The sequence below is a fragment of the Somniosus microcephalus genome, chromosome 3 (genome assembly GCF_052327205.1).
Source record: "Somniosus microcephalus isolate GS21.2 chromosome 3, FLI_Smic_1.0, whole genome shotgun sequence".
In the NCBI taxonomy this organism is placed as follows: Eukaryota; Metazoa; Chordata; class Chondrichthyes; order Squaliformes; family Somniosidae; genus Somniosus; species Somniosus microcephalus.
In genome coordinates this window covers 305,691,168-305,717,802 of record NC_140989.1, presented here as the reverse complement: position 1 = coordinate 305,717,802, position 26,635 = coordinate 305,691,168, and the positions used below count along the sequence as shown (strand labels likewise).

At 45.3% G+C, this 26,635-nt stretch overlaps 1 protein-coding gene across 1 annotated transcript in view; it reads left to right on the top strand.

Annotated features, from left to right (window-relative positions):
* trabd2b (TraB domain containing 2B) overlaps positions 1 to 7,282 on the top strand; it is a 539,596-nt gene extending 532,314 nt beyond the window's left edge. The window contains exon 7 of the mRNA XM_085982884.1: positions 1,154 to 7,282. Coding sequence (XP_085839010.1) covers positions 1,154 to 1,343 — 190 coding nt within the window. The 3' untranslated portion in view covers positions 1,344 to 7,282. The remainder of the gene's footprint in view (positions 1 to 1,153) is intronic.
* Positions 7,283 to 26,635: the final 19,353 nt, after the last annotated feature.

The window sequence follows — 26,635 nt, the reverse complement described above, 5'->3', positions numbered from 1 at the left end:
CTGAGTTTATAAGACTAGGTGAGTGTGTTATTTTCAGTCCATTTTCTTGGTTTACAGTACAGGTTGATCCAATCAGAAACTATTGATTATTGACACCAAAGACTGCAGTTCTGCTGATGTTAGCATATTGCCATATAACCAAATCATCTCTCCAGTATTGGGGGAATAGGCCATTTTTTAATAAAGAAAAGAAGTATTTTAACTAATGAAATTTTCAAATTTTGGGTGTAACCTTCTAATTACTTCCCACAGGAAATCCCTCTCCCATGTTTTATTGGCACTGTCATTTTAGCAAGCTCTATTTGCAACCTTTTATACATCCGGTAATTTACAGTGAAATGGTTACCAGAAATAGCTAAACTACTGCAGTCATTGGGGCTCCATCTCCAAAGCCGATAAAGACACCGAGTTTGTAATTTGATTCTAGTGAATAAAGTGGCTTGCATTCATTGAACCATTTATGTACATTGACTGGTTTAAAGATTAAATTTGCTGGAAAATGTTACTGAGCTAGATTAATACCGAGCTCTGAAATTTTCTGACAAAAGGGTTTGCATGAGATCAGTCATGTCTAATTCTGTGAAAAACAGCTTAAATGGCCTCTTTATTATCTAAAATAAGGCTGGTGATGCATGGAACATTGAAGCTCTCTCTTGGGATGTGTTTGTTTTATGGTATTTTTTCCCCTTATTTGTTCCTGGTCTTCCTGCACCGCACACTGTCTTTGACCAAAAGGGTGCAAGGACAGCGTGCTCCTGGGTCTCTGCTAATGGCACTCTGCTCAATCCAGCCACCGGGAGAAGTGCCAGAGCAATAACCGGTAATTGCTGCCTCGGTTTTTCACTTCCTGTGGGAAAGCACCCAAACTCTTGACTGGCAGCCCTACTCAGCTGAGATAAGGATCCCAGGAGATGGGGAGTGGTTAGGAAACACACTGCTTCCCGCCCGCCACCCCCCCCCCCGCAACTGACTTTGTGAGAAGTATACTTTATTTTACAGAACTTATTTATTTGATATTTGAAGGCTGACAAACTGATATTTTATATCAATGTTCTCAATTTTATAGGTAACTTAAAGTTATCCTAAGGCTTTCTTGATCCTGTGATATTTACTTCCTGGGTATCTGATGTTCCTATTTTATTTTTTCCTTCAGCACAACAGTCATGCCATCCAATATCAGAATTATCAATGGCTACATCACAGTGGAACCTGCGCATGAACCATCGCATCAAAAGGAGCAGCATCCCATCCTCAACTCTGCCTCATTGGCCACCGTCCCATCAGCAACTGCACTCCTCTACGGGGTAGCCTGTTTAATCTGGAGTCTGCTGTGGCCCTCCTGACCCCCCTGCACACGTAACCTTAACCCACAACTTCTTTTTTTAATTTAAAAAAAACCCTTAAAGGAATTTCTGGTATTAGCTGACGGAGCTTTTTGCGGTTACATATAGGAAGTGCCTGTGCCCTCAGCTTGGTAGACCTACAAGACTTGGTTGCAGCAGATCCATCATGTTCTTTGTGCTGATGCAGGAAAAACTAAAGTGAGATTCTGAAGCTCGACCAGCCGTATGATGACAGCATCTTCTTTTTGTAGAAGGATATTTTTCCCATGATGCTATGGGGCATTGTAAATTTACTTCTGAAAGTATATATGTTCATATGAATAATGTATATTTATTCCCCATCAAAGTTAAGTTTTGTTGTGTATATGACTCTATAACACATGAAAGGTCCAGTGCTATAAAAGTTATGCCCTTAGTCTGTCCAGGCAAGGTAGATTTTCTACCGAAGGTCGGCTAATGGGTGTATTTATTAGTTGAGAAACATATTAGCAGGTGATTCCTCCTGACTCCCCCTTAAAAGTCTTTAATGATTCAGCTGATTGATCAATATATCTGAAGACAATTTAAATGATGTTTGGTTCCGAAAACTCCTTTAATGCAGTGATTCATAAAGAAGGACAGGAAGTTTTCCTGCAGGAGCTCAGTTAGTAAGTGCACATCTAAACCAAACTGACCAAGAAGGTCCCGCATCCAATCATTGGTCTGTTATCTTACTGAACTCAACTGGATCATCAGATACATCACAAAGTTAATATTACTCGAGAGCTTCCATCATACAGCCAATCAGAGACATTAAAACCACTGTGCTGCCACCCACATTACACATTGCTTGCGCAGGTACGAAAGCATAGTTTGTAAGAAAAATTATTACATTTACTGAGTTGAATCTGGATTATATATGGAAGTAAGGCTGAATTCATTTTGGTGAATTTAAGATAGTTAAGAAAGAACTTTGCATTTTATATAGCACCTTTGATGTCCTCAGTTTGTCCGAATGCGCTTCATAGTCAATGAATTACATTTGAAGTATAATCGCTGTTGTTATCTAGGCAATTGCAGCAGCCAATTTACACACAGCAGGGGCCCACAAATAGCATTAAGATAAACAACCAGTAATTCTGTTTTGGTGGTGTTAGTTGAATGATCAATGCCATCCAGGACACTGTAAGAACTTCCTTGGTCTTCAAATAATGCCTTCTATGCCCATAGGAATAGGTAGATGGGGCCTTGGTTTAACATCCCACCTAAAAGGTGGCACCTCTGACAATGCAGCACTTCCTCATTTCTGCGCACTTCCTCAGTACTGCATTGAAGCATCAGCTTAGATTATGTGCACAAGTCTGTGGTGGGGCTTGAACTCTTGATTGCCTTAGAGGCAAGAATGCTACCTATCGCTGAGCAAAGCTAAAACTCACATAATCCAACCTACTCTGGTATTTTAGTAGGTAACTACATCACCTGTTGTAGTACTAAGCTGTGCAGAGTAGAAAGATCACAGGTTTGATGTCTGAGCTGATCCCAGCTGAGACTGCAGTAGTAGAGATGTTACAAGTGGTCTCAACACCTCTGAGATAGGGGGCTCCAAAACTCCAGTCAAGGTTGCTGATGGCTATCCAGTGACCTCTGCTGGAGAGTGCCTATGTTCTACTTCATGCTGAAGTTGTTTGTCGTTGTTTACACTCACAGGTGAAAAATAGTCATTTGAGGAAGCGGAGAGCAGCTGGCTCCTGTGAAAAGGTACCCTAACACCATTCAGCATCTTTAGGAGAAGTGGAGAGACAAGAGGAGAAAATGTGAATCCGATATTTAAAACTATAGGCCCTGAGATTCCTGAGGGTTCTAGATTCCTAGACCCAGGCCGGAAACGCCATCCCCAACCTCGGGGCGGGATCCTTTGCAAGGTCTGGCTAGGCCACCTGCGAGGGCTGTTCAGCAGCCCAGGCCCAGTCTGCCCTTGTAAGGCAGAGCAGCCCACACCTATTCTGCCTCAGGTCCTCTGTGTTGCAACAGAGCTGGAGGGAAAAAAATAACTTTCTGAACTTCCCTGCACCAAAAGAAGCCATTCTGCCTCTAGACGAGGTAATTCATTCTTTCCCTCCGGAATCAATTACTTTAGTCCAGATAAGGAATTGGGCTTTGCAAAAGGCGGAGAGTGGCATGAGTTCTATTGAGGTCCGATAAGGACATAAAGGATGCAATTCCCAAGGTAGCCTGGAATGCTCCATGACTTAGAGGGGCAGGCAGAAGATCCGCCCCCCAGCGGAATTTAAAGAGCATAGCCAGTCCTAACAGAACCGGGTTCTGACCCCATCCCCTGGGCGGAAATCTGACTTTCCGTGCTCTCCAACCCCAGGAATTTTAGGCCTCATTATCCAATCTGAAGATTTGCTGTTGCAGTTTATGGCACCATCTGCATCACTCAATTTTATCACTGTACAAAACATATCCTTTTCAGACTCTTGGAATACACTGAACATACAGCACATTCCACCAGTCAGTATAGTTTCGCAACATCTCCAAAGTTCAGAGGTTGTTCCCTTCTTTATGTAGCGATTTTCTTCCAGAGAGTTTCTCAACCGATAAGTACATCTGATAACTACCACTTTGAAGTCCAGTGCTGATGCTCCAGTCCATCATTACTTACCATATTCACAGAAAATGTTTAAGGGAGACCTTTCTGCAGAATGAGATGAGCCCTCAAAATGATTTAGTGTTGAATTTTCATTTTTCTGTTGAACTCGTGTTCTATTTCACTGCCATGTTCGGTAATGAAAATATTTTCTGCATAAAATAATGGCTCAGCATTCAGTTTAAGTGATGGCAGATTAACTATCTGGGCCCGGGGAAACTCACTGTGAAGAGCAGAAGTACATCAGATGGACTTTTTTTCAAAAGTTCAACTCCCAACTGAATGAAATTTGGAACAGAGGCTACTGCTATTGCCTGAATGCTGCTACTGCAGATGCAGAATTGCTAAGAGACAACAGTTTTATAAAAAGGCAGTAGATTAGAGTCTGTGATATGGGATCAGTGGAACAATGTTAGAGATTTCCCAGTAGAGATTATGTCCTGGCTGTACTGAGATAATTTGACTGAAATCATACACAATCTGATTTTTGTTCTGAAGTACACTTCACCTGAGTTGTTGGCCCCGGTGTAAGTGAGAGTTGCCTGGTGCATTTCTTTCATGCCAGCACACATTTGGACAGCATCCATTCTATCCACATTTAATTTTCTTTTCTGCCTCCTCACATTTCGCTTGTTGTGTCCCTCACCATTCAGCATCTTTCACCTTGCTATTATGTTTTTTGTTCTTTGAGTGAAATTATCTCTTTTTTTAAGGTACTTTCTCCTTTCCCCTTTCTTGGGACATATCAGCCACTAAATGGGTGGGTGAGCTGCTCGCAGGTCTCTGGCAGCAGTACGCTGTTACCAGGGATTGTGACACAGAGAGAGAGTGGCCTTGGGTGGTGAAACAGGTAGCTCTCAGTTCTGTGGAACCACCACACTCAGCATGCTCAGTGTAACAGTGGCAGCTCCACTAACCCACCCACATGGATTTCTTGCACTCAGGCCAGACTCTGGCTCCATGTTTCAGTTTATAGAGTTATTGTCCTCACGTAAAAGTTAGGCAGATCTTTTTCTTGATTTCTTTTTGTGCATCTGATTGGACGGTGGGTGAGGCAAGAATTTGCTCAACCGTGATTCCTCCATGATTGTAATAGTCTTCTGGCACTCCCGATCAAGGTTCACACATGAAGAATAGACACTTAGGTGAAGTAGCAGAGGGTTGCTGCCACCTGTGGATCTATGTCCCAGTAAGACTCGACACTTTGGGGAAAGATTGCAGGATTTTGTTAAGAAAAAGATGCTTGCACATCACGTGTGCCTTCCTCACTCATAAAAAGACACAGGCAGCGATCGTCACTGGTGTGATGTCATTAAGATACCCAGTCTTGAGTCAGCACAGGAACACACAGTTCCTCTGAATGACTGTAGCAAAGATAGAGCAGTACCACAATACAAAAAGTTCAACTGGTATGAATCTTGTGGCCATCTGCTTCTGCTGACCAAGTAGGAAGTAGTTGTGGGAGTTGGGCCATCTAGGCCATGACATTACTACAGGGCTCTTATGGAACCTTTAAGTCCTCCATTGCTGATATTGGTACCAATTTGCCACCAATTCTGAACTTAAGGTCAAAGATTGTAACGAAGAAAGGAGGCTATTGGTGAAGGGATGTGGGAGCTTTACATATTCCAAGCTGCTCCAGTTCAGCTTCAGACATAATGCTTGGACTGGTGGTCACCAAGGAACCCTCCGAGACATTAATGCCAGTAGTGCTCATTGCCTTTTATTCTGGTGACTTCTATAGAGACGAGTCACTGCACTTTTCCCATTAGCTGACAATTAAAAAAAAAATTACCAAGAACATTTAACTGATATTGTGGAAAAGAACAGATCTGTGTGCACACCAAACAAAAAATGGGTTGTGAATTAATTGGTACACATTAAGTTATTACAGAAGCAAAATATTTTATTTTTGTCATCTGTTTTGACATTTTTGTAACATATCTTGATGCCTTTCTCAGCACACTGTTGTAAAAGATTCTATTAATGTTATTTTTTCAGAAATATTATTTTTTTAGTGTAATGTAATGCTGTATTGTAATAAATCTGAATATGTATTAGAGTAATTGCAGCAGCCAAGTCAAATTTTTGCAAAAAAAGACAAGATGGTGAAAAGAAATGGATTGACTCCATGGTGAGGTGTTACAGACAGGATTTTATAAATTTGAATCAATACGTTTATTAATAATTATTATTACTGATTTAAACATTTTGTATTCTTGTAGAAAACCAGTACAGAAACTCATTTCAGTATTTTTTATTCTTTTTAGCTATCTATCCATGGCCCTACTTACATGGAGGTGTTAGGCAATGACTTGGGTTGTTGCAGTTTTTCTCCCCTATCTAGTTAACCAAAATCTACCAGTTTTGCTTTAACGACTGGATAATTATTTAATTATTCAAGAGAAATTTGGCTTAGAATATATGCAACTTAATCTGACAGATATGTAAAAATTAGATGCGATTTAAAAACAATGCTTAAAAGCAGCACACAAGTTTACATGCGGGGAACCACATTGCAGTTTTTGTTTCCACAGAAGTCACAAGTTCTGTGGATGCATTAGATGGCTATTTTTTTTTCAGCATAAAACATGCAAATGACATTGTTGGTTTAATTCAGGAAAAAAAAACCTGGAATTCAGTGGAGTGATAGATTACATGAGTTGAACACATTCATGTAAATAAGGCCATAGTTTGCATTAATCAAATGAATGTAGGAGCGTACCAAACCTGAAAAGGAATTATTTTGTTTACAATTTTCATGTGACTGTGCTTGTCACAAAATTGTGAAATTTTGGAGAGAAAAAAAGATAATATAAAGAGTCAATAAATCATTATAATTTAATAGCTGTCTCCTGGTGAAATCTGAGGTTATGGGATAACTGCAATCGGGTGGCCTTAAAATGATGCTCATACTGCCACCGTGGGGCAGAAGGCTGCAATTACAGCAAACACAAGGCTTGGCTGGTTTCTCTCAACATTAGCTCATGCTGATTTTCATAAAGGTTCATTAAATTGCAAATATTGATAATTCTACTATAAGACAATATTATGTTACTTTACTTAAAATTTCATCACCTTGAAAAGAAATCCATTGAGATTTTCTGTTAATCATAGTGAAGAATGTAAATACCAGATACCGAACATTTGCCCATAGTTGGACATCCAGTGCCCTTGGCACTCAGCATCACGTGCTCCTAGTTTAAGTAAAGCACAGGCCAAAGGCAGAGTAAATCTTCCTCTACTCTGCCCCAACAACATGACTGAATGAAAACCAAAGTTTTTGCATTTCCCCCACTTGCCATCTTTATGGTTTATCTGAGTGCAATTCCTATTTTTAGTGCCAAGATATGGGCAGCTCTTCTGCTGTGGGCCCATGTGTATTTGGACCTGGGCTGAGACTGTTTAAACTCATTTCATATCGGACCTTACAACCAGCAGAGTTAAAGAGGGACAGAATAGACATTCATTCCATCCATCAGTTTGGGCTGGATTTAAAGCCAAGCCCGAGAGGTGAAAGGACAATGTGATAACCTGCCAAGTTCCTTCACTTTCATTTTTTTATGTGTTGTGACCAGAGACCTCACAACATTAACCTTTTATTTTCAGCAAAAAAACTCTGTCTAATACCAAGGGAATCACAAGCGCACTTCAAACCCTTTTAAGACCTGTGTTTAAAACACTTTAAATAATTTCCAGCTGAACAGCTTTTGGCTCCTTGAATACTCACAATTCATGTAAACAAAGGTTTAAATACCCTGGGGGAAGATTTGCTCTGTGTGCTATGTGTAACAATCTCAAAGCTGTTCTTTATAAAAGGGATTATAATTTTGTTACACATAACATACAAAGGACATCCGCCCCCGTTAGCAATTCAACGATTATTCCTAGTTCTGTAACTGCTAGCTATCTTAATGGGAAATTTTCCAACCCAAACTCGCCTTCACCCTAGTACCTTTCCGAGCTGCTAACCAGACCTTGATGTAAATGAGTTTTCAATACCTTCCATGGTAGAGAATTTGTTATTTCTTATCAATTTGAAGCAAGTAACTTGAGCTGAACAAAAGAGCAGCAAATGGTATTGGCCAACTAGCCAATTAACTAAATGGGCAAATGGGGAAAAGTACACACCAAGAGCCCCGATTTTGAGGGCCTTCTCCTGGTTGGACCGGAGTCTCAAAAAATAGCAGGGCAGAGCTTACCACTCCATTCCCGCTACCGATCTGCCCACTGGTAGGTATTTTGCTGAGGGCCTTCACCAGAGCGACACAGTTAGGCACCCACCGGTTTCAGGCAGGAGTCGATTTATAATATTGAAACTGGCAACGTACAACAGCTGTGGGATCCTGGTGCCCGTGCACCCTCTGCCCATCGGCAACTGGCATTGAGCGACCTAACCAGCAGTCATTAAAGGCACCGCCGCAGGCCGCTCAGAGAATGCAGCTCAAATTGCTGTGGTACTGATTGCTTTGGGGCCAGGAGGAACATGAGTGTTCCTTTTGGCCCCACAAAAATCTTGCCACCCACTGCTGACACATCTGCACCCCTCCCCCCATGACTGTCTCCCCCGCCAACCCATTAATTTCACCGGAGATCCAAGGAAGACTCACTGTATTTCCCGCCCACTGCAATTGGCAAACTGCCTGTGAGCGCTGATTCACCCCTCAGGGCTTGCTGATCAAATGGAAATGACGCCCTGCCCTCAAATTGGCACAAGCCTCTCGCCAAAGCCATCGCCTGCCCCATGGCCGCACAAAGTAAAAATCGCTCCCTAAATCTTGACTGAAGAAAGCTCCCAGCAGGTCGATGCAAAAAACAGCAGAGAAAGTTGTGAAAATTTTTCGAAACAGGAAAGTCCAGAGGCACAGATTTAATCTTTTGGGAGGATATTCACCTCCTTTCCTTTCACCTAACGTCTGCCTGAGTGAATTTCATCATCTTCCTGAAGAGGACATATTATAAACTAATTCAAGACACGACTGCATCAAACAATTAAAAAAATCATCTTTTATTTTGGTGCAGAAGTGCTACTGCAAATAATACAAAAGATAATTAATGTGAGGGGAGTTAACTTATGAATCTGTGATCTTGGTAAAGCGTTACCAACAGAGCTGGAGTATAAACCATTCCAGAGAGTGATAGTTATGTTTTACATAGATTTATATTTATTTTACATTAGTGTGAAATGGTATAATTGCTGACTAAGAGCCTCAAAAGGGAAGCACAAAATTATAATCAGTAGAAAAGTAAAATGAATCTGATGTGGACCAGACATTGATATTCTGGCAGCCAGTGATATTGCATGGATTAGTGTATGAGATCTTCCCCACGTCATGCAGTCTCTGTAATGCAACAATGGGAAGTTGTGTATTGGAGAGCAATTGCTTCCTTTCAGGGAGGAAATGAGCATCAGAGCGAGATTCACCTAAGTTGGTTTCCTATTGAGCGGATTCACAGCAGCATTTGTAAAGAGCTGGGAGTCTGTTATCCATTTGTTTGACCTTCCATTTGGCCACTGATAGTACAAATGAACCAAGCAAGAGAAAGCAGAGAAAATATCTTAAAAAGAGGAGTCTCACCCAATACAAAAGAGGGAAGGGGAGCACTGAGGAAAATGTAAAATAAAAGAAAGAACTTCCATTTATAAAGCACCTTTTCTGTCCTGAGGCCATTCTAAAGCACTTCATACCCAATGAATTGTGTGTGAAGTGTAGTCGCTGTTGTTATGTAGCATGTGGCTAGTGTTTAAAGAAATATTTTATAATTCTCAACAAAAATACATTCCATTGAGAAACTAAAACTCCACAGGAGAAGTGATCCATCCGTGGCTAACTAAAGAAGCTAAGGATAGCATTAGATTGAAAGAAGAAGCTTATAATGTTGCAAAGAATAGTAGTAAGCTTGAGGATTGGGAGAGTTTCAGAAACCAGCAAAGGATGACCAAAAAATTGATAAAAAGGGAAAAGATAGAATGAGAGAAAATTAGCAAGAAATATAAAAGCAGATTGTAAGAGCTTCTACAAGTATGTAAAAAGGAAGAGTGTAGCAAAAGTAAACATTGGTCCCTTAGAGGCTGAAACAGGAGAAATTATGGGGAATAAGGAAATGGTAGAAACGTTAAACAAATATTTTGTATCTGTCTTCACAGTAGAAGACACAAAAAGCATACCAAAAATGGTGGGGAACCAAGGGTCAAATGAGGGTGAGGAACTTAATGTAATTAATATAAGTAGAGAAAAAGTACTAGAGAAACTAATGGGACTAAAAGCTGACACATCCCCTGGACCTGACAGCCTACATCCTAGGGTTCTAAAAGAGATGGCTGAAGAGATAGTGGATGCATTGGTTTTGATCTTCCAAAATTCCTTAGATTCTAGAACAGTCCCAGCGGATTGGAAGGTCGCAAATGTAACACCGCTATTCAAGAAAGGAGGGAGAGAAAAAACAGGGAACTACAGGCCAGTTAGTCTGACATCAGTCATCGGGAAAATGCTGGAATCCATTGTTAAGGAAGTGGTATCAGGGCACTTAGAAAATCATAACATGATTAGGCAGAGTCAACATGGTTTTATGAAAGGGAAATCACGTTTGACAAATTTATTAGAGCTTTTTGAGGATGTAACTAGCAGGGTAGATAAAGGGGAACCAGTGGATTTCCAAAAGGCATTTGATAAGGTGCCACATAAAAAGTTATTACACAAGATTAGGGCTCATGGGGTTGGGGGTAATATAGTAGCACGGATAGAGGATTGGTTAACGGACAGAAAACAGAGAGTAGGGTAAAACGGTTCTTTTTCAGGTTGGCAGGCTGTAACTAGTGGGGTGCCGCAAGGATCAGTGTTGGGGCCTCAGCTATTTACAATCTATATTAATGACCTAGATGAAGGGACCGAGTGTAATGTATCCAAGTTTGCTGACGATACAAAGCTAGGTGGGCCAGTAAGCTGTGAGGAGAACACAAAGGGCTGGATTTTGTCAATGGGAAGCTTTTGGAGGCGGGACTGCTGCTTGCCGGCTTTAAACCCCGCCTCCATCAGCTTCTGGCCAAACAGAGGGATTTTCCCCTGATTGACCTTATTAAGCCCGCCCAGCAGGCTTAGCAGGCCAATTGGGGGAAGTCACTGACAGAGCACGTCAACGTATGACATGCCATCTGTCAAGATTTCTTGAAAGAAGAAATGTCAGCGTTTGACAGCTCTGTGAAGCTGTCAAACACTGACATTCTGTGTAGTTTGATGAGACCTTGTGTTCAAGATTCATCAAACCTTTCAACTTTGCAGAAATCACATGGCTGTTGGTTCGGAGGATCCAACAGCCAGTCTGTGAAATCTACAATGAAGATGTTGGGACTCCGGATCCACAGCGGCTGAAGGCTGTAGGCAGAAACAAAGGTAAGTGAACATTTTATAACACTTAATACTCACCTTACATACTTACCACTCCACACTTGCACCCATCACTCACCTCTACATCTCACTTTCAGACCTCTCCAACCCCCGCAGATCTCCTACTCGACTTCTCCAACCCGGCGGGGTTCTCCGAGGTCGGGAAGCCTGCACTTGGAAAGGTAAAATGGGACTAATCCTATTTTCTGCCTGTTAACTACCTGTTAACAGGCAGTTAATAGGATTTCATCCCTTTTCCGCCTCAAGGAGACAGGACACGGGGCAGGATGGCTTCCTGCCTCCTGGCAAGAGGGCACGGCGGTGAGATAGGGGCAGATTTACCACCCGCCCCCAAATTCTGCAACTTTACCGGCACTCCCGCCTCCATACCTGCCTCCTCGGGGCTGATAAAATCCAGCCTAAAGAGTCTGCAAAGGGCTATAGATAGACTAAGTGAGTGGGCAGTAAGGTGGCAGATGGAGAATAATGTAAGGAAAAGTGAGGTTATTCACTTTGGTAGGAAGAATAGAAAAACATAATGGCCTAGAAATTCGGTTCGCTTTGCTCCCAGTTTTCGCCCAAAGAGGGCTTTTGCGCCAATAGAGGAGTTCGCGCTGATATTCAGCGCTGCGGTAATGGCGGCGGTAGCCGGTAGCGTTGCGCCGGCACCAATGACGTCATCGGTGTGCGCAGTGCCCCGGTTCCGCCCCGATGCCGGCCCGAATCCCATATTCAGTTGCCGCCGCCTCCTCCGTGGCGGCCGCTACTTACATCCGGAGACCAGGGCCTTACTGCAGCCTTAGTGGGGCGCATAAAGGTGGAGGTGCGGCTGGCCGCTTTTTCGGCGGCCGCCTGCCCGCACCTCCTTCCCCGGCCTCTTCCACCACCCACCCCCCGCGGCATTGCCGGCTGCTTTCCGCGAGCCCGGCACTTCTCCGTGGTGCCGGGCTCATTTGCCGGCACAATCCAGCAGCGATCTCCCCGTTGCAGGCACCTCCACCTTAAGAGAAGGAGGAGGCCTGCAGTACCGCAGCCTGCCGCACCGCATCGGGTGGCGCAGCGGCGCCTACAGCGCTGAAATTCAGTTTCAGCGCCCCAAGCGGGGGCGGGCACACCCTGGAATAGCGCCCGGTTCCGACTTGGGGCGCAAAAACCGAATATCTGACGGGCGCAACTGGCTCCGCGCTCAGCGCTAGCTTTTGGGCGCAAACCAGCTGGCGGGCCCAAACTGAATTTCTAGGCCAATATTTTTTAAATGGTGCGAAACTTTCAAATGTTGGTATTCAGAGAGATTTGGGTGTCCTCGTGCAAGAAACACAGAAAGCTAGCATGCCAATTACTGCCGCATCAGTCTACTCTCAATCATCAGCAAAGTGATGGAAGGTGTCATCAACAGTGCTATCAAGCGGCACTTACTCACCAATAACCTGCTCACTGATGCCCAGTTTGGGATCCGTCAAGACCATTCGGCTCCCGATCTCATTACAGTCTTGGTCCAAACATGGACAAAGGAGCTGAATTCCAGAGGTGAGGTGAGTGTGACTGCCCTTGACATCAAGGCAGCATTTGACCGAGTCTGGCTTCAAGGAGCCCTAGTAAAACTGAAGTCAATGGGAATCGGGGGGAAAACGTTCCACTGGTTGGAGTCATAGCTAGCACTGTTGCCTCACAGCGCCAGGGACCCGGGTTCGAATCCGGCCTCGGGCGACTGTCTCTGTGGAGTTTGCACATTCTCCCCGTGTTTGCGTGGGTTTCCTCCGGGTGCTCCGGTTTCCTCCCACAGTCCAAAGATGTGCGGGTTAGGTTGATTGGCTATGATAAATTGACCCTTAGTGTTAGGGGGATTAAATACGTGGGGTTACGGGGATCGGGTGGGATATGTGTCGGTGCAGGCTCGATGGGCCGAAATGGCTTCTATCTGCACTGTGGGGTTTCTGTGATTTCTGTGATTTCTGTGAAAGGAAGATGGTTGTGGTGGTTGAAGGTCAATCATCACAGCCCCAGGACATCGCTGCAGGAGTTCCTCAGGGCAGTGTCCTAGGCCCAACCATCTTCAGGTGCTTCATCAATGAACTTTCCTCCAACATAAGGTCAGAAATGGGGATGTTCGCTGATGACTGCACAGTGTTCAGCGCCATTCACAACTCCGCAGATAATGAAGCAGTCAATGCACGCATGCAACAAGACCTGGACAACCTTCAGGCTTGGATTGATAAGTGGCAAGTAACATTCGCACCACAGAAGTGCCAAGCAATGACTATCTCCAGCAAGCGAGAGTGTAACCACCTCCCATTGACATTCAACAGCATTACCATCACCGAATCCCCCACTATCAACATCCTAGGAGTCTCTATTAACCAGAAACTTAAACTGGACCTGCCACATAAATACTGTGGCAACAAGAGCAGGTCAGAGGCTAGGTAATCTGTGGCGAGTGTCTCACCTGCTGACTCCCCAAAGCCTTTCCACTATCTACAAGGCACAAGTAAGAAGTGTGATGGAATACTCTCCACTTGCCTGGATGAGTGCAGCTCCAACAACACTCAAGAAGCTCGACACCATCCAGGACAAAGCAATCCGCTTGATTGGCACCCCATCTACCACCTTAAACATTCACTCCCTCCACCACCAGCGTACCATGGCTGCAGTGTGTACCATCTACAAGATGCACTGCAGCAACTCGCCAAGGCTTCTTCAGCAGCACCTCCCAAACCCGCGACCTCTTCCACCTAGAAGGACAAGGGCAGCAGGCGCATGGGACCACCACCACCTCCAAGTTCCCCCCCAAGTCACACACCATCCTGACTTAGAAGTATATCGCCGATCCTTCATCGTCGCTGGGTCAAAATCCTGGAACTCCCTCCCGAACAGCACTGTGGGAGTACCATCACCACACGGACTGCAGCGGTTCAAGAAGGCGGCTCACCACCACCTTCTCAATGGCAACTAGGGATAGGCAATAAATTCTGGCATTGCCAGCGGCACCCTGATCCCATAAACGAATAAAAAAAATGTTTTAATGTTAAACGGTGCAGCAATCAATAAGGAAGGCAAATGGCATGTTGGTCTTTATTGCAAGGCGGTTGGAGTATAAGAGTAAGGAAGTCTTGCTACAATTGTACAGGGCCCTAGTGAGACCACACCTGGAGTACTGTGCACAGTTTTGGTCTCCTTATCTAAGGAAGGATATACTTGTCTTGGAGGTGGTGCAACAAAGGTTCACTAGATTGATTCCTGGGATGAGAGGGCTGTCCTATGATGAGAGATTGTGTAGAATGGGCCTATACTCTCTGGAGTTTAGAAGAATGAGAGGTGATCTCATTGAAACATACAAGATTCTGAAGGGGATTGACAGGGTAGATGCTAAGAAGTTGTTTCCCCTGGCTGGAGTGTCTAGAACTAGGGGGCATAGTCTCAGGATGAGGAGTAGGTAATTTAAGACCGAGATGAGGAGGAATTTATTTACTCAGGGTTGTGAATCTTTGGAATTCTCTGCCCCAGAAGCCTGTTAATTATTGAGTCTTTGAATATATTTAAGGCTGAGATAGATAGGTTTTTGGACTCTAGGGGAATCAAGGGATATGGAGATCGGGCAGGAAAGTGGAGTTGAGGTAGATGATCAGCCATGATGTTACTGAATGGTGGAGCAGGCCCGGGGGGCCGTATGGCCTAATCCTGCTCCTATTTCTTATGTTCTTATGTAGGCAATCATGGTAGTCAATTTGTACACAGTAAGGCCCCACAAACAGAAATGAGATAAATAAGATTAATCTGTTTTGACGGTGTTGAGAGATAAATGTTGGCCAGTACACTGGGAGAACTTCTTTGCTCTTCTCTTAATTACATTAAATTGGAAAGAAATTTCTATAGAAAAAATCATAGGCCAGGATTTTCATTGGGCCGTGGAGGCCCCCCCCGGTCTGGTTCCCGACTCCGAGCAACTTTAACTCAGTTATGTCTAATGGTCCCGACTCCGTCCCGCCTCCAACAGGCGGGATCGGTCGTTAAAGCCCTTAACAAGCACTAAATAGCCTCTATAATCCTATTTTGAGAGGCCCTTGCGAATTTAACCCTTTTCCCACGTGAAACACGCCTGGTGGGAAACACAATGGTGAAACCTGGCGGGAGCACTATTGGATTGCTGACTATCAGCTGCAGGTCAACCATTAAAGAGGAGATTTGATCAGCCATCATTTGCAGGTGGCAGGACTTTGTTGTCTCAGGCCTGGGGGAATTTTTAGAATGCATAACCATAGCTGTGGAAGTTTGGAGTGTGACCTCCTGGGAAACCCCTCTCGCCACCCTCACTGAGCACTTCCTTAACTGAGGCATATACCAGAAGCATGGGAGCCATTTATTTCCTTCCCTTCTGGGCATTAGATGAGCTCGAGCACCAGCCGTGGCACCAGCAGAACCAGGAACAACAGCAGCACCAACAGCAGCAGCAGCAACAGGAGCACCAGGCTGCTGCTCACCCACCTGAAGCTGCACAGGCCAGAAGGGGCCAGCGTTTGGAAGCCCGCCGGTGCAGGAGATACCCCCCAAACAGGGTCTACAGACACAGGGTCAGCTACCTCAACATGTCTGAGCAGCAGTGCCAAAGGCGGCTCCAACTTTCGCGAGAGGTAGTGAGTGACATCTGCACAATGCTGCAACAAAGTGAGAATGAAGGAGTGAGTGTAGAGATTCCATAGCATCGATACTTAGAAGGAGACAAAGATGGAGTGTGTTGTCAGCTGTTTGCATAGCATCAGAGTGATAGGGAGTGTGAGGGCTGCATAGTCGAATAGTTATGTGAATGTGACCATAGAGAGAAAGGGAATGGGTAAGGGTGCATGGATGTCATTGTCAAGTGGGATGTGGAGGAAGAGATTGCTAAAGCTGAGTGCTGGTGAGGAAAGGCAATGGGGATCAGATTGAGGGTGATGGGAAAATCATACTCACTTTTCCAGTGTGGAGAAGGTCATGAAATCTCTTGCGGCACTGAATCCAAGTTCTGCGGGTGACTCTCAAGGAGTTGACCTCCTCAGCGACCTGCATCCACACTGCCTTGGTCTGCTTGGGAGGCCTCTTCCTCCCTGCAGAAGGGAAGAGCACCTCCCTGTTGGCTGCAGCCCCATCTACTAAAGCCAGCAAGGCCACCTCGTCAAAACGAAGAGCTGACCTGGGTCTCCCGCTGCCCATGGTGCCTCCAGGTCCCTCTCACTCCACAGTCAAAAAGTTTGGCAGTCTGCAGAAGAAGCAAGGCTTGCTGTAGACCTTAAATGCAGCAGCAATGATGACGTCATCGGAGGCGACTTTCAGTCAGGAGAAACTCATTTGCCAAGGGTTCCCACACGTTGGAAATCAATTGGACAATTAAGTTAAAATTGCATCAATCTCCCACATCCATTTAGATTCGTGTGGATAACATGAAATGCGAATTACACAACACCAACCCGCACCTGAATGAAAATCCAGCCCATAATGTTTATAACATTCAAATACAGCACTCGATACCTCTTCAGATTGCAAGTAGTAAAGGGATATATTTTCCTCTTAAAAGTTGGGACAGAGGCCCAATTTTCTGTGTCATTCTTGACTTTATCTAAAATGTGGGAATCTGTGAAGAATGAGATTTTGTTAGTGGAAATGAAAAATATCAGCCATTCACAATGTTCCTCTAATAATTAACTCCTTTCAAGAAGCGAATGAACAACTTAACCAGTATAAATATTAGAAAGTTCATTAATCCCGTTCTGGAGGGCATCATTTTGTACAAAATTTCTCAATGAAAACTAAGGATTCCAATTAATTTAGAAGACATTGCATTGCCAGGCACACACCTACTGTCTGCCCACTACTCTAGAATCATCCTGGCGCACAAAGATAACCTCTGGTTTCTTTTCTCCGCTACCAAACATCTCCTTAAATCCCTCTCCCAGATGAATCTACCCTCACCTCATCTAAGCAAGCAGTCATGGCAATGGAGGAGGCTGCTCTCAATATCATTGACAGAGGGAGGGGACTCTGTTGCAGATGGAGAGGCTGGAGGACACATGCAGCAGGGTATCTAGGTATCATCCCTTCATTCTCTCCTTGTACTGAACTCTTTCTAACCCTTGCCCCTCTCCGCTTATTCCAGATCCATCAAAAGTCCTTGGCCAAACTGCAGCAGATGATGAGGAGGGAACACCTCCAGAAGCTGCACTGTCACTTGCTCTGCCCCTTAAATCAGCACAAAAATTGTCTCCCTACATACTGTAGACAGTGAGTTAGAGGGTGTGGGTGTGAATCAGTAAGCACAGGAGTAGAAGTTGGTGCTGGCAGAAATGTCAGCCCAGGAAGCAGCTGGGCGCACACCTGCATGAAGTGCTGACAGTCATCGCACACCAGCTGTAAATTGAACAAGTGGTAGCCCTTGCAGTTGACATAAATGGCAGAGGTTTCCATGGGAACCTGCAGGGCAATGTGGGTTTGTCGACTATGCCTGCACCTGGAGGAAGCCTATCTCGGTAAATCTCATAGCCCTCTCCTGCTGCTTACGAATGTCCATGGGAAACTTGAAGTCATTAGCCCTGGCAAATAGTCCATCCATAATCTGTGTGATGCAGGGATGGATTGTGGATTGGCTGATGTTCACAACGTCGCCTGCAAGCCCGAAGCAAAGACGTTGTGGGAAGTTGTCACTTTCACTGCCACCTGGCAAGGCTGTGGGTGCTGTTGCTGTGGGCTGCAGTTCTTGCTGCAGGACGTGATACAACTTCAAGACTTCAGGCTGGATTTTGCCAGCGCTCAGAGGGTGGGTTTGGAAGTGGGTCCGCTGTCAAAATAGCAAAGATTGACAGCAGTAAGGAAACCCCCTGTCAACTCGCCTCCACGCAAGTCTCCCAGGTGTCGGGTCTGTCAGCGGAGAACTGACCCAACACCAAGCAGCGGGGGAGACAATTTAGATCATTAACAGCTTATTAACAGCTAATTTAATGCTATTTTGAGCCTACCTTTTAATTTTACGTGCTCCCACACAGGTTACCCGCTGCTCGACAGCTCACCCTGTTGTGAGCTGAGTCTGCTTTGATTTATCTGATTACCTGACAGCTGCAGAAGTGGTATAAAGGATGCCATGTTGCAGCTGTTCAGTTTCAAACCTCAGAAACTATTGGTTACTGCATTTGTAAGACATATAGGGGGCAAAAATGGGTCGCGCTCCCTTTGGGGCGCTAACTTTGCCGGGGCGCTACTTTTAGTGCCCTGAAAAAGTTAGCGCCCCCGCACCTGAAATTCACTGGTAGCACGCCAAGAGGGAGGCGGGACTGGAAGTGGCTACTGCGAGTGCCAGGCGCTAGTTGCTTTGCGCCCTGGGAGGCGCTTGCCATCTATTACATCAGAATGGGTACGGTTTACACTCTGTCGCCTTGGTCCTCAGAATCTGACCACGATGAGCCCCCAACACCGGCAGAACCAGGTACCCCAACAGCATCAACAACAGCAACAGCGCCAACATTCTCTTCAGCCACCTGATGCTGCACAGGGCAGAGGGCTGGACTTCACCAGAAGCGCTACCCCCAACACAGGGTTTACAGGCAGAGGATGAGCTCCCTCAACATGACTGAGCAGCAGTGCCAATGGAGGCTTAGGCTATCGCGCCAGGACGTGGCGGACATTTGCAGATTGCTGGAGCAAGAGCTGCAGCCCAGAGGAGCAGGTGGACATCCCTTACCAGTAGCAGTGAAAGTCACCATCGCCCTCAACTTCTTCGCCTCAGGCTCCTTCCAGGCATCTGTAGCAGACATTTGTGGCATCTCGCAGTCGGCTGCCCACAGATGCATTACGCAGGTGACCAATGCCCTATTTGACAAGTCAGCAAATTATTTAAACTTTGCAATTGATAAAGCCAGTGCTGCTGAGTGCGCGGTTGGCTTTGCGGCTCTGGCTGGATTCCCACAGTTGCAGGGCCTAATTGACTGCAGACATGTGGCCATCAGGGCACCCCATCAGAACCCAGCAGTGTTTATCAATCGCAAGGGCTTCCACTCCTTCAATGTGCAGCTGGTCTGCAACCGTAGGAAGATCATTGTCCATGTGTGTGCCAAGTTCCCTGGGAGCTGTCATGACTCCTACATCCTGCGCCAATTCACCGTTCCTCAGCTCTTCACACCTCCAAACAGTCTTTCTGGCTGGCTGCTTGGCAACAAAGGCTATCCACTAAAGATGTGGCTGATGACACCTTTGAGGAGGACTACAAACGAGGCTGAGGAACATTACAATCAGAGCCTCATCTCCACCAGAAGTGTCATAGAGCAAACAATAGGCATGCTGAAAACGCGCTTCAGATGCCTGGACAGATCGGGAGGAGCCCTGCAGTACGCACCAGCCAGGGTCTCCAGAATCATTGTGGTCTGCTGCGCCCTGCACAACATAATGCAGCAGCGAGGATTAGCGATGCAGGAGGAAGAAGGCACAGAGCACACAGCCACTTCGGAGGAGGAGGACGAGGAGGAGGAGCATGAGTTTGAGTAGGAGGATGAAGACCTTGAGCAGCCGCTGGTACCAATGCCACCAGGACATGACCACATTGCTACCCGTGAGGCCAGGAAACACCTCATCATGGCCAGAATTAGTTAAGTTCACGCAAAACAGACATGTGGCTGCCACATGCATTGCCACATTGGCATCAGCCCACATCAACAATATTAACCATCCCTACAATGACCAGTCCTATCTTTTGACTGTCACTACCATTGATGGTGATTAAAATAGCCCTGACCATCCACTCTGCCACTTCCAAGTGTCAACACACATTTGCCAAAACGACAAAGTTCACGCATGTAAAGATTTCATGGACAAAATCACTTTAACAGAAACTTGTCAATAACATTGAAAGAAACACCCGAGTGACTACCCTTGTGCCTCTATTTGTGTGGCATTTTTCTTTTCTGGTGCTTCTACGAGGTGCAACCCCTGTGGCTTCAGCAAAGCTAGAGGCAGCCTACTCACTTCCCTGCTGCATCTGCTTAGATGCCTTTGGCGGTTGTCCTCTGGGTTTTGGAGCCTGTGAGGGCCCCGCCAAAGTCTGCTCCTCCTGTGGCTGCACAGGGGCAGATTCAGCCATCGCTGTCCGTGGAGGCATCTGGGGGTAGGCAAGGGGCTTGAAGTGTGAGCGCTTGGAGAGGAGACCCCATTTGCATGTGCCCTCCCACCATCATCCCTCTCATGGGTCACTCGCTTTTCACTGCTAGCAAGTAGCTGAAGAGCACCTTGCTGCACATCAGTGGGGACATGAGGACTCATGTTGACGTTGACATTCCTCCTAGCAAGGACGTCTATGAGCCATTGGTTTCTCTCCTCAATAGATGCCCATCTATTTTGAATTAAGATGATGTGCTCAAGCGACTGACGCATTATGTCCTCCATTCAGATTGCCATCCTATCCATGGAGGAAACAACAGTCGCAAGTGCGTGTACCACGGCGTTGGTCTTGCTTGAGATGGACTCTCTCTACACACTCGCAGTCACCGCGGTTGCGAAACCTGTCATAGTCTCCTCCAGCTCCAGGACCGCCATCTTCGTTGATGGCCCCCGAGGCTCAGCGTGTACATGCAGCTGAGCAGAGCTAGGAGACTCCTGCGCCCTCTGGCAAGGAGTCTCCACTGCTGTCCCTGTCTCCACCATCTCCTCTTGCTCACTTGTGACTTGTGAGACACCAGGTGACCACGCTACTCTATCTCGCATACGACCCACCGAGGTGTGCGTATCTGTGCTCGTGCTGGCTTGCCTTGTCAGAGGTGACGCTGCGGCCTCAGAGGCTGGAGCTTCCTCTGAGGAGACCTCTTGATGTTCCTCATGGACATTGGGGTGGCTCTTGATGGACCTGTGGGAGAGTAGACATCAGTTAGATATATGATATGTACATTGCATACAGATACCATAATGCACATTATGAGCAATCAATTCCTGGTGACAGCAGCCCCAATATGAGTGACTGATGAATGACATGTAGGTGTATGGGAAATGATTCTGGCACCAGGTTGTTCTGATGAGCCCCTCTCTCCATCCCCCACTTCCGGCTGATCCACCACTCCAGTGAGTGCAGGTGCAGCAGGCGGTTAAGAAGGCAAATGGTATGTTGCCCTTCGGAGCGAGAGGGTTTGAGTACAGGAACAAGGATGTCTTGCTGCAGGGTGACAATGCCTGGGAATTAAATATACCAGGTTATTTAATGATCAGGAAGGACAGGCAGGAAGGAAGGGGAGGTGGGGTGGCTATGTTAATAAAGGAAGGAATCACTGTAATACAGAGAAATAATATTGGGTCAAAAGATCAGGATAATGAAACAGTTTGGGTGGAGGTAAGGAATAATAAGGAGAAAAAAACACTAGTGGGCGTAGTCTATAGGCCTCCGAACAGTTGCAACTCTGTTGGATGGAGTATCAATCAGGAAATAGTTGAGGCTTGTAATAAGGGAGCATCTATAATTATGGGGGATTTTAACTATCATAGTAATTGGACAAATCAAATTGGGCAGGGCTGCCTTGAGGATGAGTTCATTGAGTGTATTAGGGATGGGTTTCTTGAGCAGTATGTAACTGAACCGACCAGGGGGCAAGCAACCTTAGATCTGGTCCTGTGTAACGAGACAGGATTAATTAAAAATGTCCTAGTAAAGGATCTCCTTGTAATGAGTGAATTCATGGTTGAATTCCATATTCAATTAGAGGGTGAGAAGGTTGGATCTCAAACAAGCGTGCCAAGCTTGAATAAAGGAGACTATGAAGGTATGAGAGCGGAATTGAGTAGAGTGGATTGGGAAAATAGATTAGAGGGTAAGATGATACATGATCAGTGGTGTACATTTAAGGAGTTATTTTACAACTTCCAAAAAATATATATTCCACTGAGAAGAAAAGGGTGTGAAAGAAAAGACAGCCATCCGTGGCTAAGTAAAGAAATTAAGGATAGTATTCGACTAAAAACAAGGGCATATAAGGTAGCCAAATCTAGTGGGAGGACAGAGGATAGGGAAAACTTTAAAAGACAGCAAAAAATAACAAAAAGATTGATTAAGAAAGGGAAGATAGATTATGAAAGTAAATTAGCAAAAAATATAAAAACAGATAGTAAGAGTTTTTATAGTTATATAAAAAGAAAAAGGGTGGCTAAAGTAAATGTTGGTCCCTTAGAGGATGAGACTGGGAAATTAATGGTGGGAAATATGGAGATGGCAAAAACACTGAATGAATATTTTGTATCAGTCTTTACAGTAGAAGACACTAAGAATATCCCAACACTGGACAAACAGGGGGCTATGGGGGGGGGGGGAGGAGCTAAACATGATCAAAATCACTAAGGAAGTGGTACTCGGTAAAATAATGGGACTCAAGGTGGATAAATCACCTGGACCTGATGGCTTACATCCTAGGGTCTTGAGGGAAGTGTCGGTAGGGATTGTGGATGCATTGATAATAATTTTCCAAAACTCCCTGGACTCAGCAAAGGTCCCGGCAGACTGGAAAACTGCTAATGTAATGCCCTTATTTAAAAAGGGCAGTAGACAGAAGGCTGGAAACTATAGACCGGTTAGCCTAACATCTGTGGTAGGTAAAATATTGGAGTCCATTATTAAGGAGACAGTAACAGGACGTTTGGATAATCATAATTTAATTGGACAAAGTCAGCATGGTTTTGTGAAGGGGAAGTCAAGTTTGACAAATTTGCTGGAGTACTTTGAGGAAGTAACATATAGGGTGGATAAAGGGGAACCAGTGGATGTAGTGTATTTAGACTTCCAAAAGGCATTTGACAAGGTGCCACACAAAAGATTATTGCTTAAGATAAAAAATCACGGGATTGGGGGTAATATTCTGGCATGGATAGAGGATTGGCTATCTAACAGAAGGCAGAGAGTTGGGATAAATGGTTCATTCTCAGACTGGCAATCAGTAACTAGTGGTGTTCCGCAGGGGTCAGTGCTGGGTCCCCAACTCTTTACAATCTATATTAACGATTTGGAGGAGGGGACCGGGTGTAACATATCAAAGTTTGCAGATGATACTAAGATGGGAGGGAAAGTAGTGAGTGAGGAGGACATAAAAAACCTGCAAGGGGACATAGACAGGCTAAGTAAGTGGGCAGAGATTTGGCAGATGGAATACAATACTGGAAAGTGTGAGGTTATGCACTTTGGCAGGAAAAATCGTAGAGCAAGTTATTATCTTAATGGCAAGAAACTGGAAAGTACTGAAGTACAAAGGGATCTGGGGGTCCTGGTGCACGAAACTCAAAAGGTTAGTATGCAGGTGCAGCAAGTGATTAAGAAGGCCAATGGAATGTTGGCTTTCATTGCTAGGGGGATAGAATATAAAAATAGGGAGGTATTGCTTCAGTTGTACAAGGTATTGGTGAGACTGCACCTGGAATACTGCATACAGTTTTGGTGTCCATACTTAAGAAAAGACATACTTGCTCTCGAGTCAGTACAAAGAAGGTTCACTCGGTTAATCCCGGGGATGAGGGGATGGACATATGAGGAGAGGTTGAGTAGATTGGGACTCTACTCATTGGAGTTCAAAAGAATGAGAGGCGATCTTATTGAAACATATAAGATTGTGAAGGGGTTGGATCGGGTGGATGCGGGGAGGATGTTCCCGATGATGGATGAAACTAGAACTAGGGGGCATAGTCTTAGAATAAGGGGCTGCTCTTTCAAAACTGAGAGGAGGAGGAACTACTTCACTCAGAGGGTGGTAGGTCCATGGAATATGCTGCCCCAAAAAGCTGTAGAAGCTACATCATTACATAAATTTAAAACAGAAATAGACAGTTTCCTAGAAGTAAAGGGAATTAAGGGTTACGGGGAGCGGGCAGGAATTTGGACATGAGTCTAGATTCGGATCGGTCATGGCCCTGTGGGTAGCGGAGCGGGCCCAGGGGCCGTGTAGCCTGATCCTGCTCCTATTTCATGTGTCTAATTCTGTTAGATTCAGGAGATGGTTCTGTGATAGTAGATTGGCGGTTAGGATCAGATCAGCCATGATCTTATTGAATGGCGGAGCAGGCTCGAGGGGCCGATTGGCCTACTCCTGCTCCTATTTCTTATGTTCTTATGTGGCTGCAGTTGTACAGGGCCTTGATGAGACCACATCTGGAGTATTGTGTGCAGTTTTGGTAGCCTTATCTGAGGAAGGATGTTCTTGCCATGGAAGGAGTGCAGCGAAGATTCACCAGGCTGATACCTGGGATGGCAGGAATGACGTATGAGGAGAGATTGGGTCGATTGGGCTTGTACTCGCTGGAGTTTAGAAGAATGAGAGGGGATCTCATCGAAACTTATAAAATTCTAACAGGACTAGACAGACTAGATGCTGGAAGGATGTTCCCGATGGTCAGGGAGTCCAGAACCGGGGGTCACAGTCTAAGGATAAGGGGTAAGCCATTTAGGACAGAGATGAGGAGGAATTTCTTTACCCAGAGAGTGGTGAACCTGTGGAATTCTCTACCAAAGAAGGCAGTAGAGGCCAATTCATTAAATATATTGAAGAAGGAGTTGGATATATTTCTTAAGGCTAAAGGGATCAAGGGATATGGAGAGAAGGCAGGAACAGGGTACTGAATTTGGACGATCAGCCATGATCTCACTGAATGGCGGAGCAGGCTCGAGGGGCCGAATGGCCTACTCCTGCTCCTATCTTCTATGTTTCTATGATCTTCAGGGCAGCCTCCTCTGCAAGAGTCAGAATGGCCAATGATTGAGGGCTACCTCCCATTCTCGCCCTTTCCCTCTTGCTGTGGGCTCTCTTCTCCTGCAAGGATCAAAGAAGAGAAGGTTGAGTGAGAGTGATGGAATGAGTGTAACGAATGGGTATGTTAGATCTTTACAGGGAGACTATAATGGAGTGGGGTGGAGGTAACAAGTTGCCTCCTTTAGTGTTGCTAGTTGGAGTCATTACATTAGGATGAGGATGAGTGTTCGGGGTGCATAATAAGATGGGGATGCAATAATGGGCCAGAAATTCGGGTCGGAGGCTTCCCGCGGGTGCACAGCCCCCGACCTGCACTTACCTAGCGTGCCTGCCATTGTGTTGTGGGCCCACGTGTGCTTCCGATCCTGGGCCTCCTCCAGCTGCCGGCGCGCAGTGCTTGCGTATCCCAGGGGCGCAGTTAGTTCGAAGCGTCCCCTGGGATCACGTGGGCCATGGAGAGCCAATCGTAGCAGGGAATCTCCATTCATAAATTTGACAGGAAGACCTGTCAAATCTATGAATAGAGATCGGCCCCAAAACCTAACTAAAACTTCAAATAAATTTTTTTGAAAAATCAAATTTTAAAAATAACTATAAATTACATAAAATAACTATTTTAAACAATCATTTAAATTTTTGAAAAAATTAATTACAGTTTTTAACGGGGCTAAAAATAAACTTAGCTTTCAAATTCAGGAAGAGGAATGAAGTGGGACCATGGGCCCTTTAAATAAACAGGCAAGGGAAGCGTCAGCGCTGACGTCACCTGACCTGCACTTTCTAATAGGGTCGGGGAACGCGATGGGCGGGCTTAACAAGGCCCATTAATGTAAAATCCTTTTCTTCGGCGGGCTTCAGTAGGCAGACCGTATCCTGACAACAACCTCTCCCGCCCTGAACCCGTCTTGGCCGGCGAAATCGCGGCCTTCCTCTCTGGAGGCAAACCCCTTACATATTGCTCCTCCAAAAGGTGTGTGTTGTGTTTGTACCGCTATACACAACTACATAAAATAATAAAGCAGCAGAGACTGAGAGTAACTTCAAGTGATCTTTACTGGTTAACTGGAACTTCGGCACTGACTATACAAATCGATACGCGTCTGTTATATACGCTCGCAACTAAGGATGTACATCCGCAAAACAAAGTAGTCCCTTCAATGTTGTATACATTACACTTCCTCCCCCTTTAGTTTAATAGTATATTAACGCAAAATTTCTATAATTAACATACAGAGCCTGTCTTTACAGTAACCTTTTTGTTTTCTTAAAAGTAACAAAATTCAAATTCCAACATAACATTTTATTTTGAGAACAGCCCTTTTACAATCAAGTCTCTGGGGAGGCCTCCTCTGCCTCTCTGAGTAATGTCTCTCCAGCTCTTTTGCTTTGGGGAATGAGACTGTACAGGTACAGGTGCATCAGGTGAGCTATCAGCACAGGTAGAGCTCTCAGCTGCGGATGAGGCTGGTGCTGATGCTGATGAATCAGGAGTGTCTGTTTCCATGTCAGGTGAGTCTGGACGAGGTATAGGGGTGTTTTTCACCTGATCATCCAGAATTT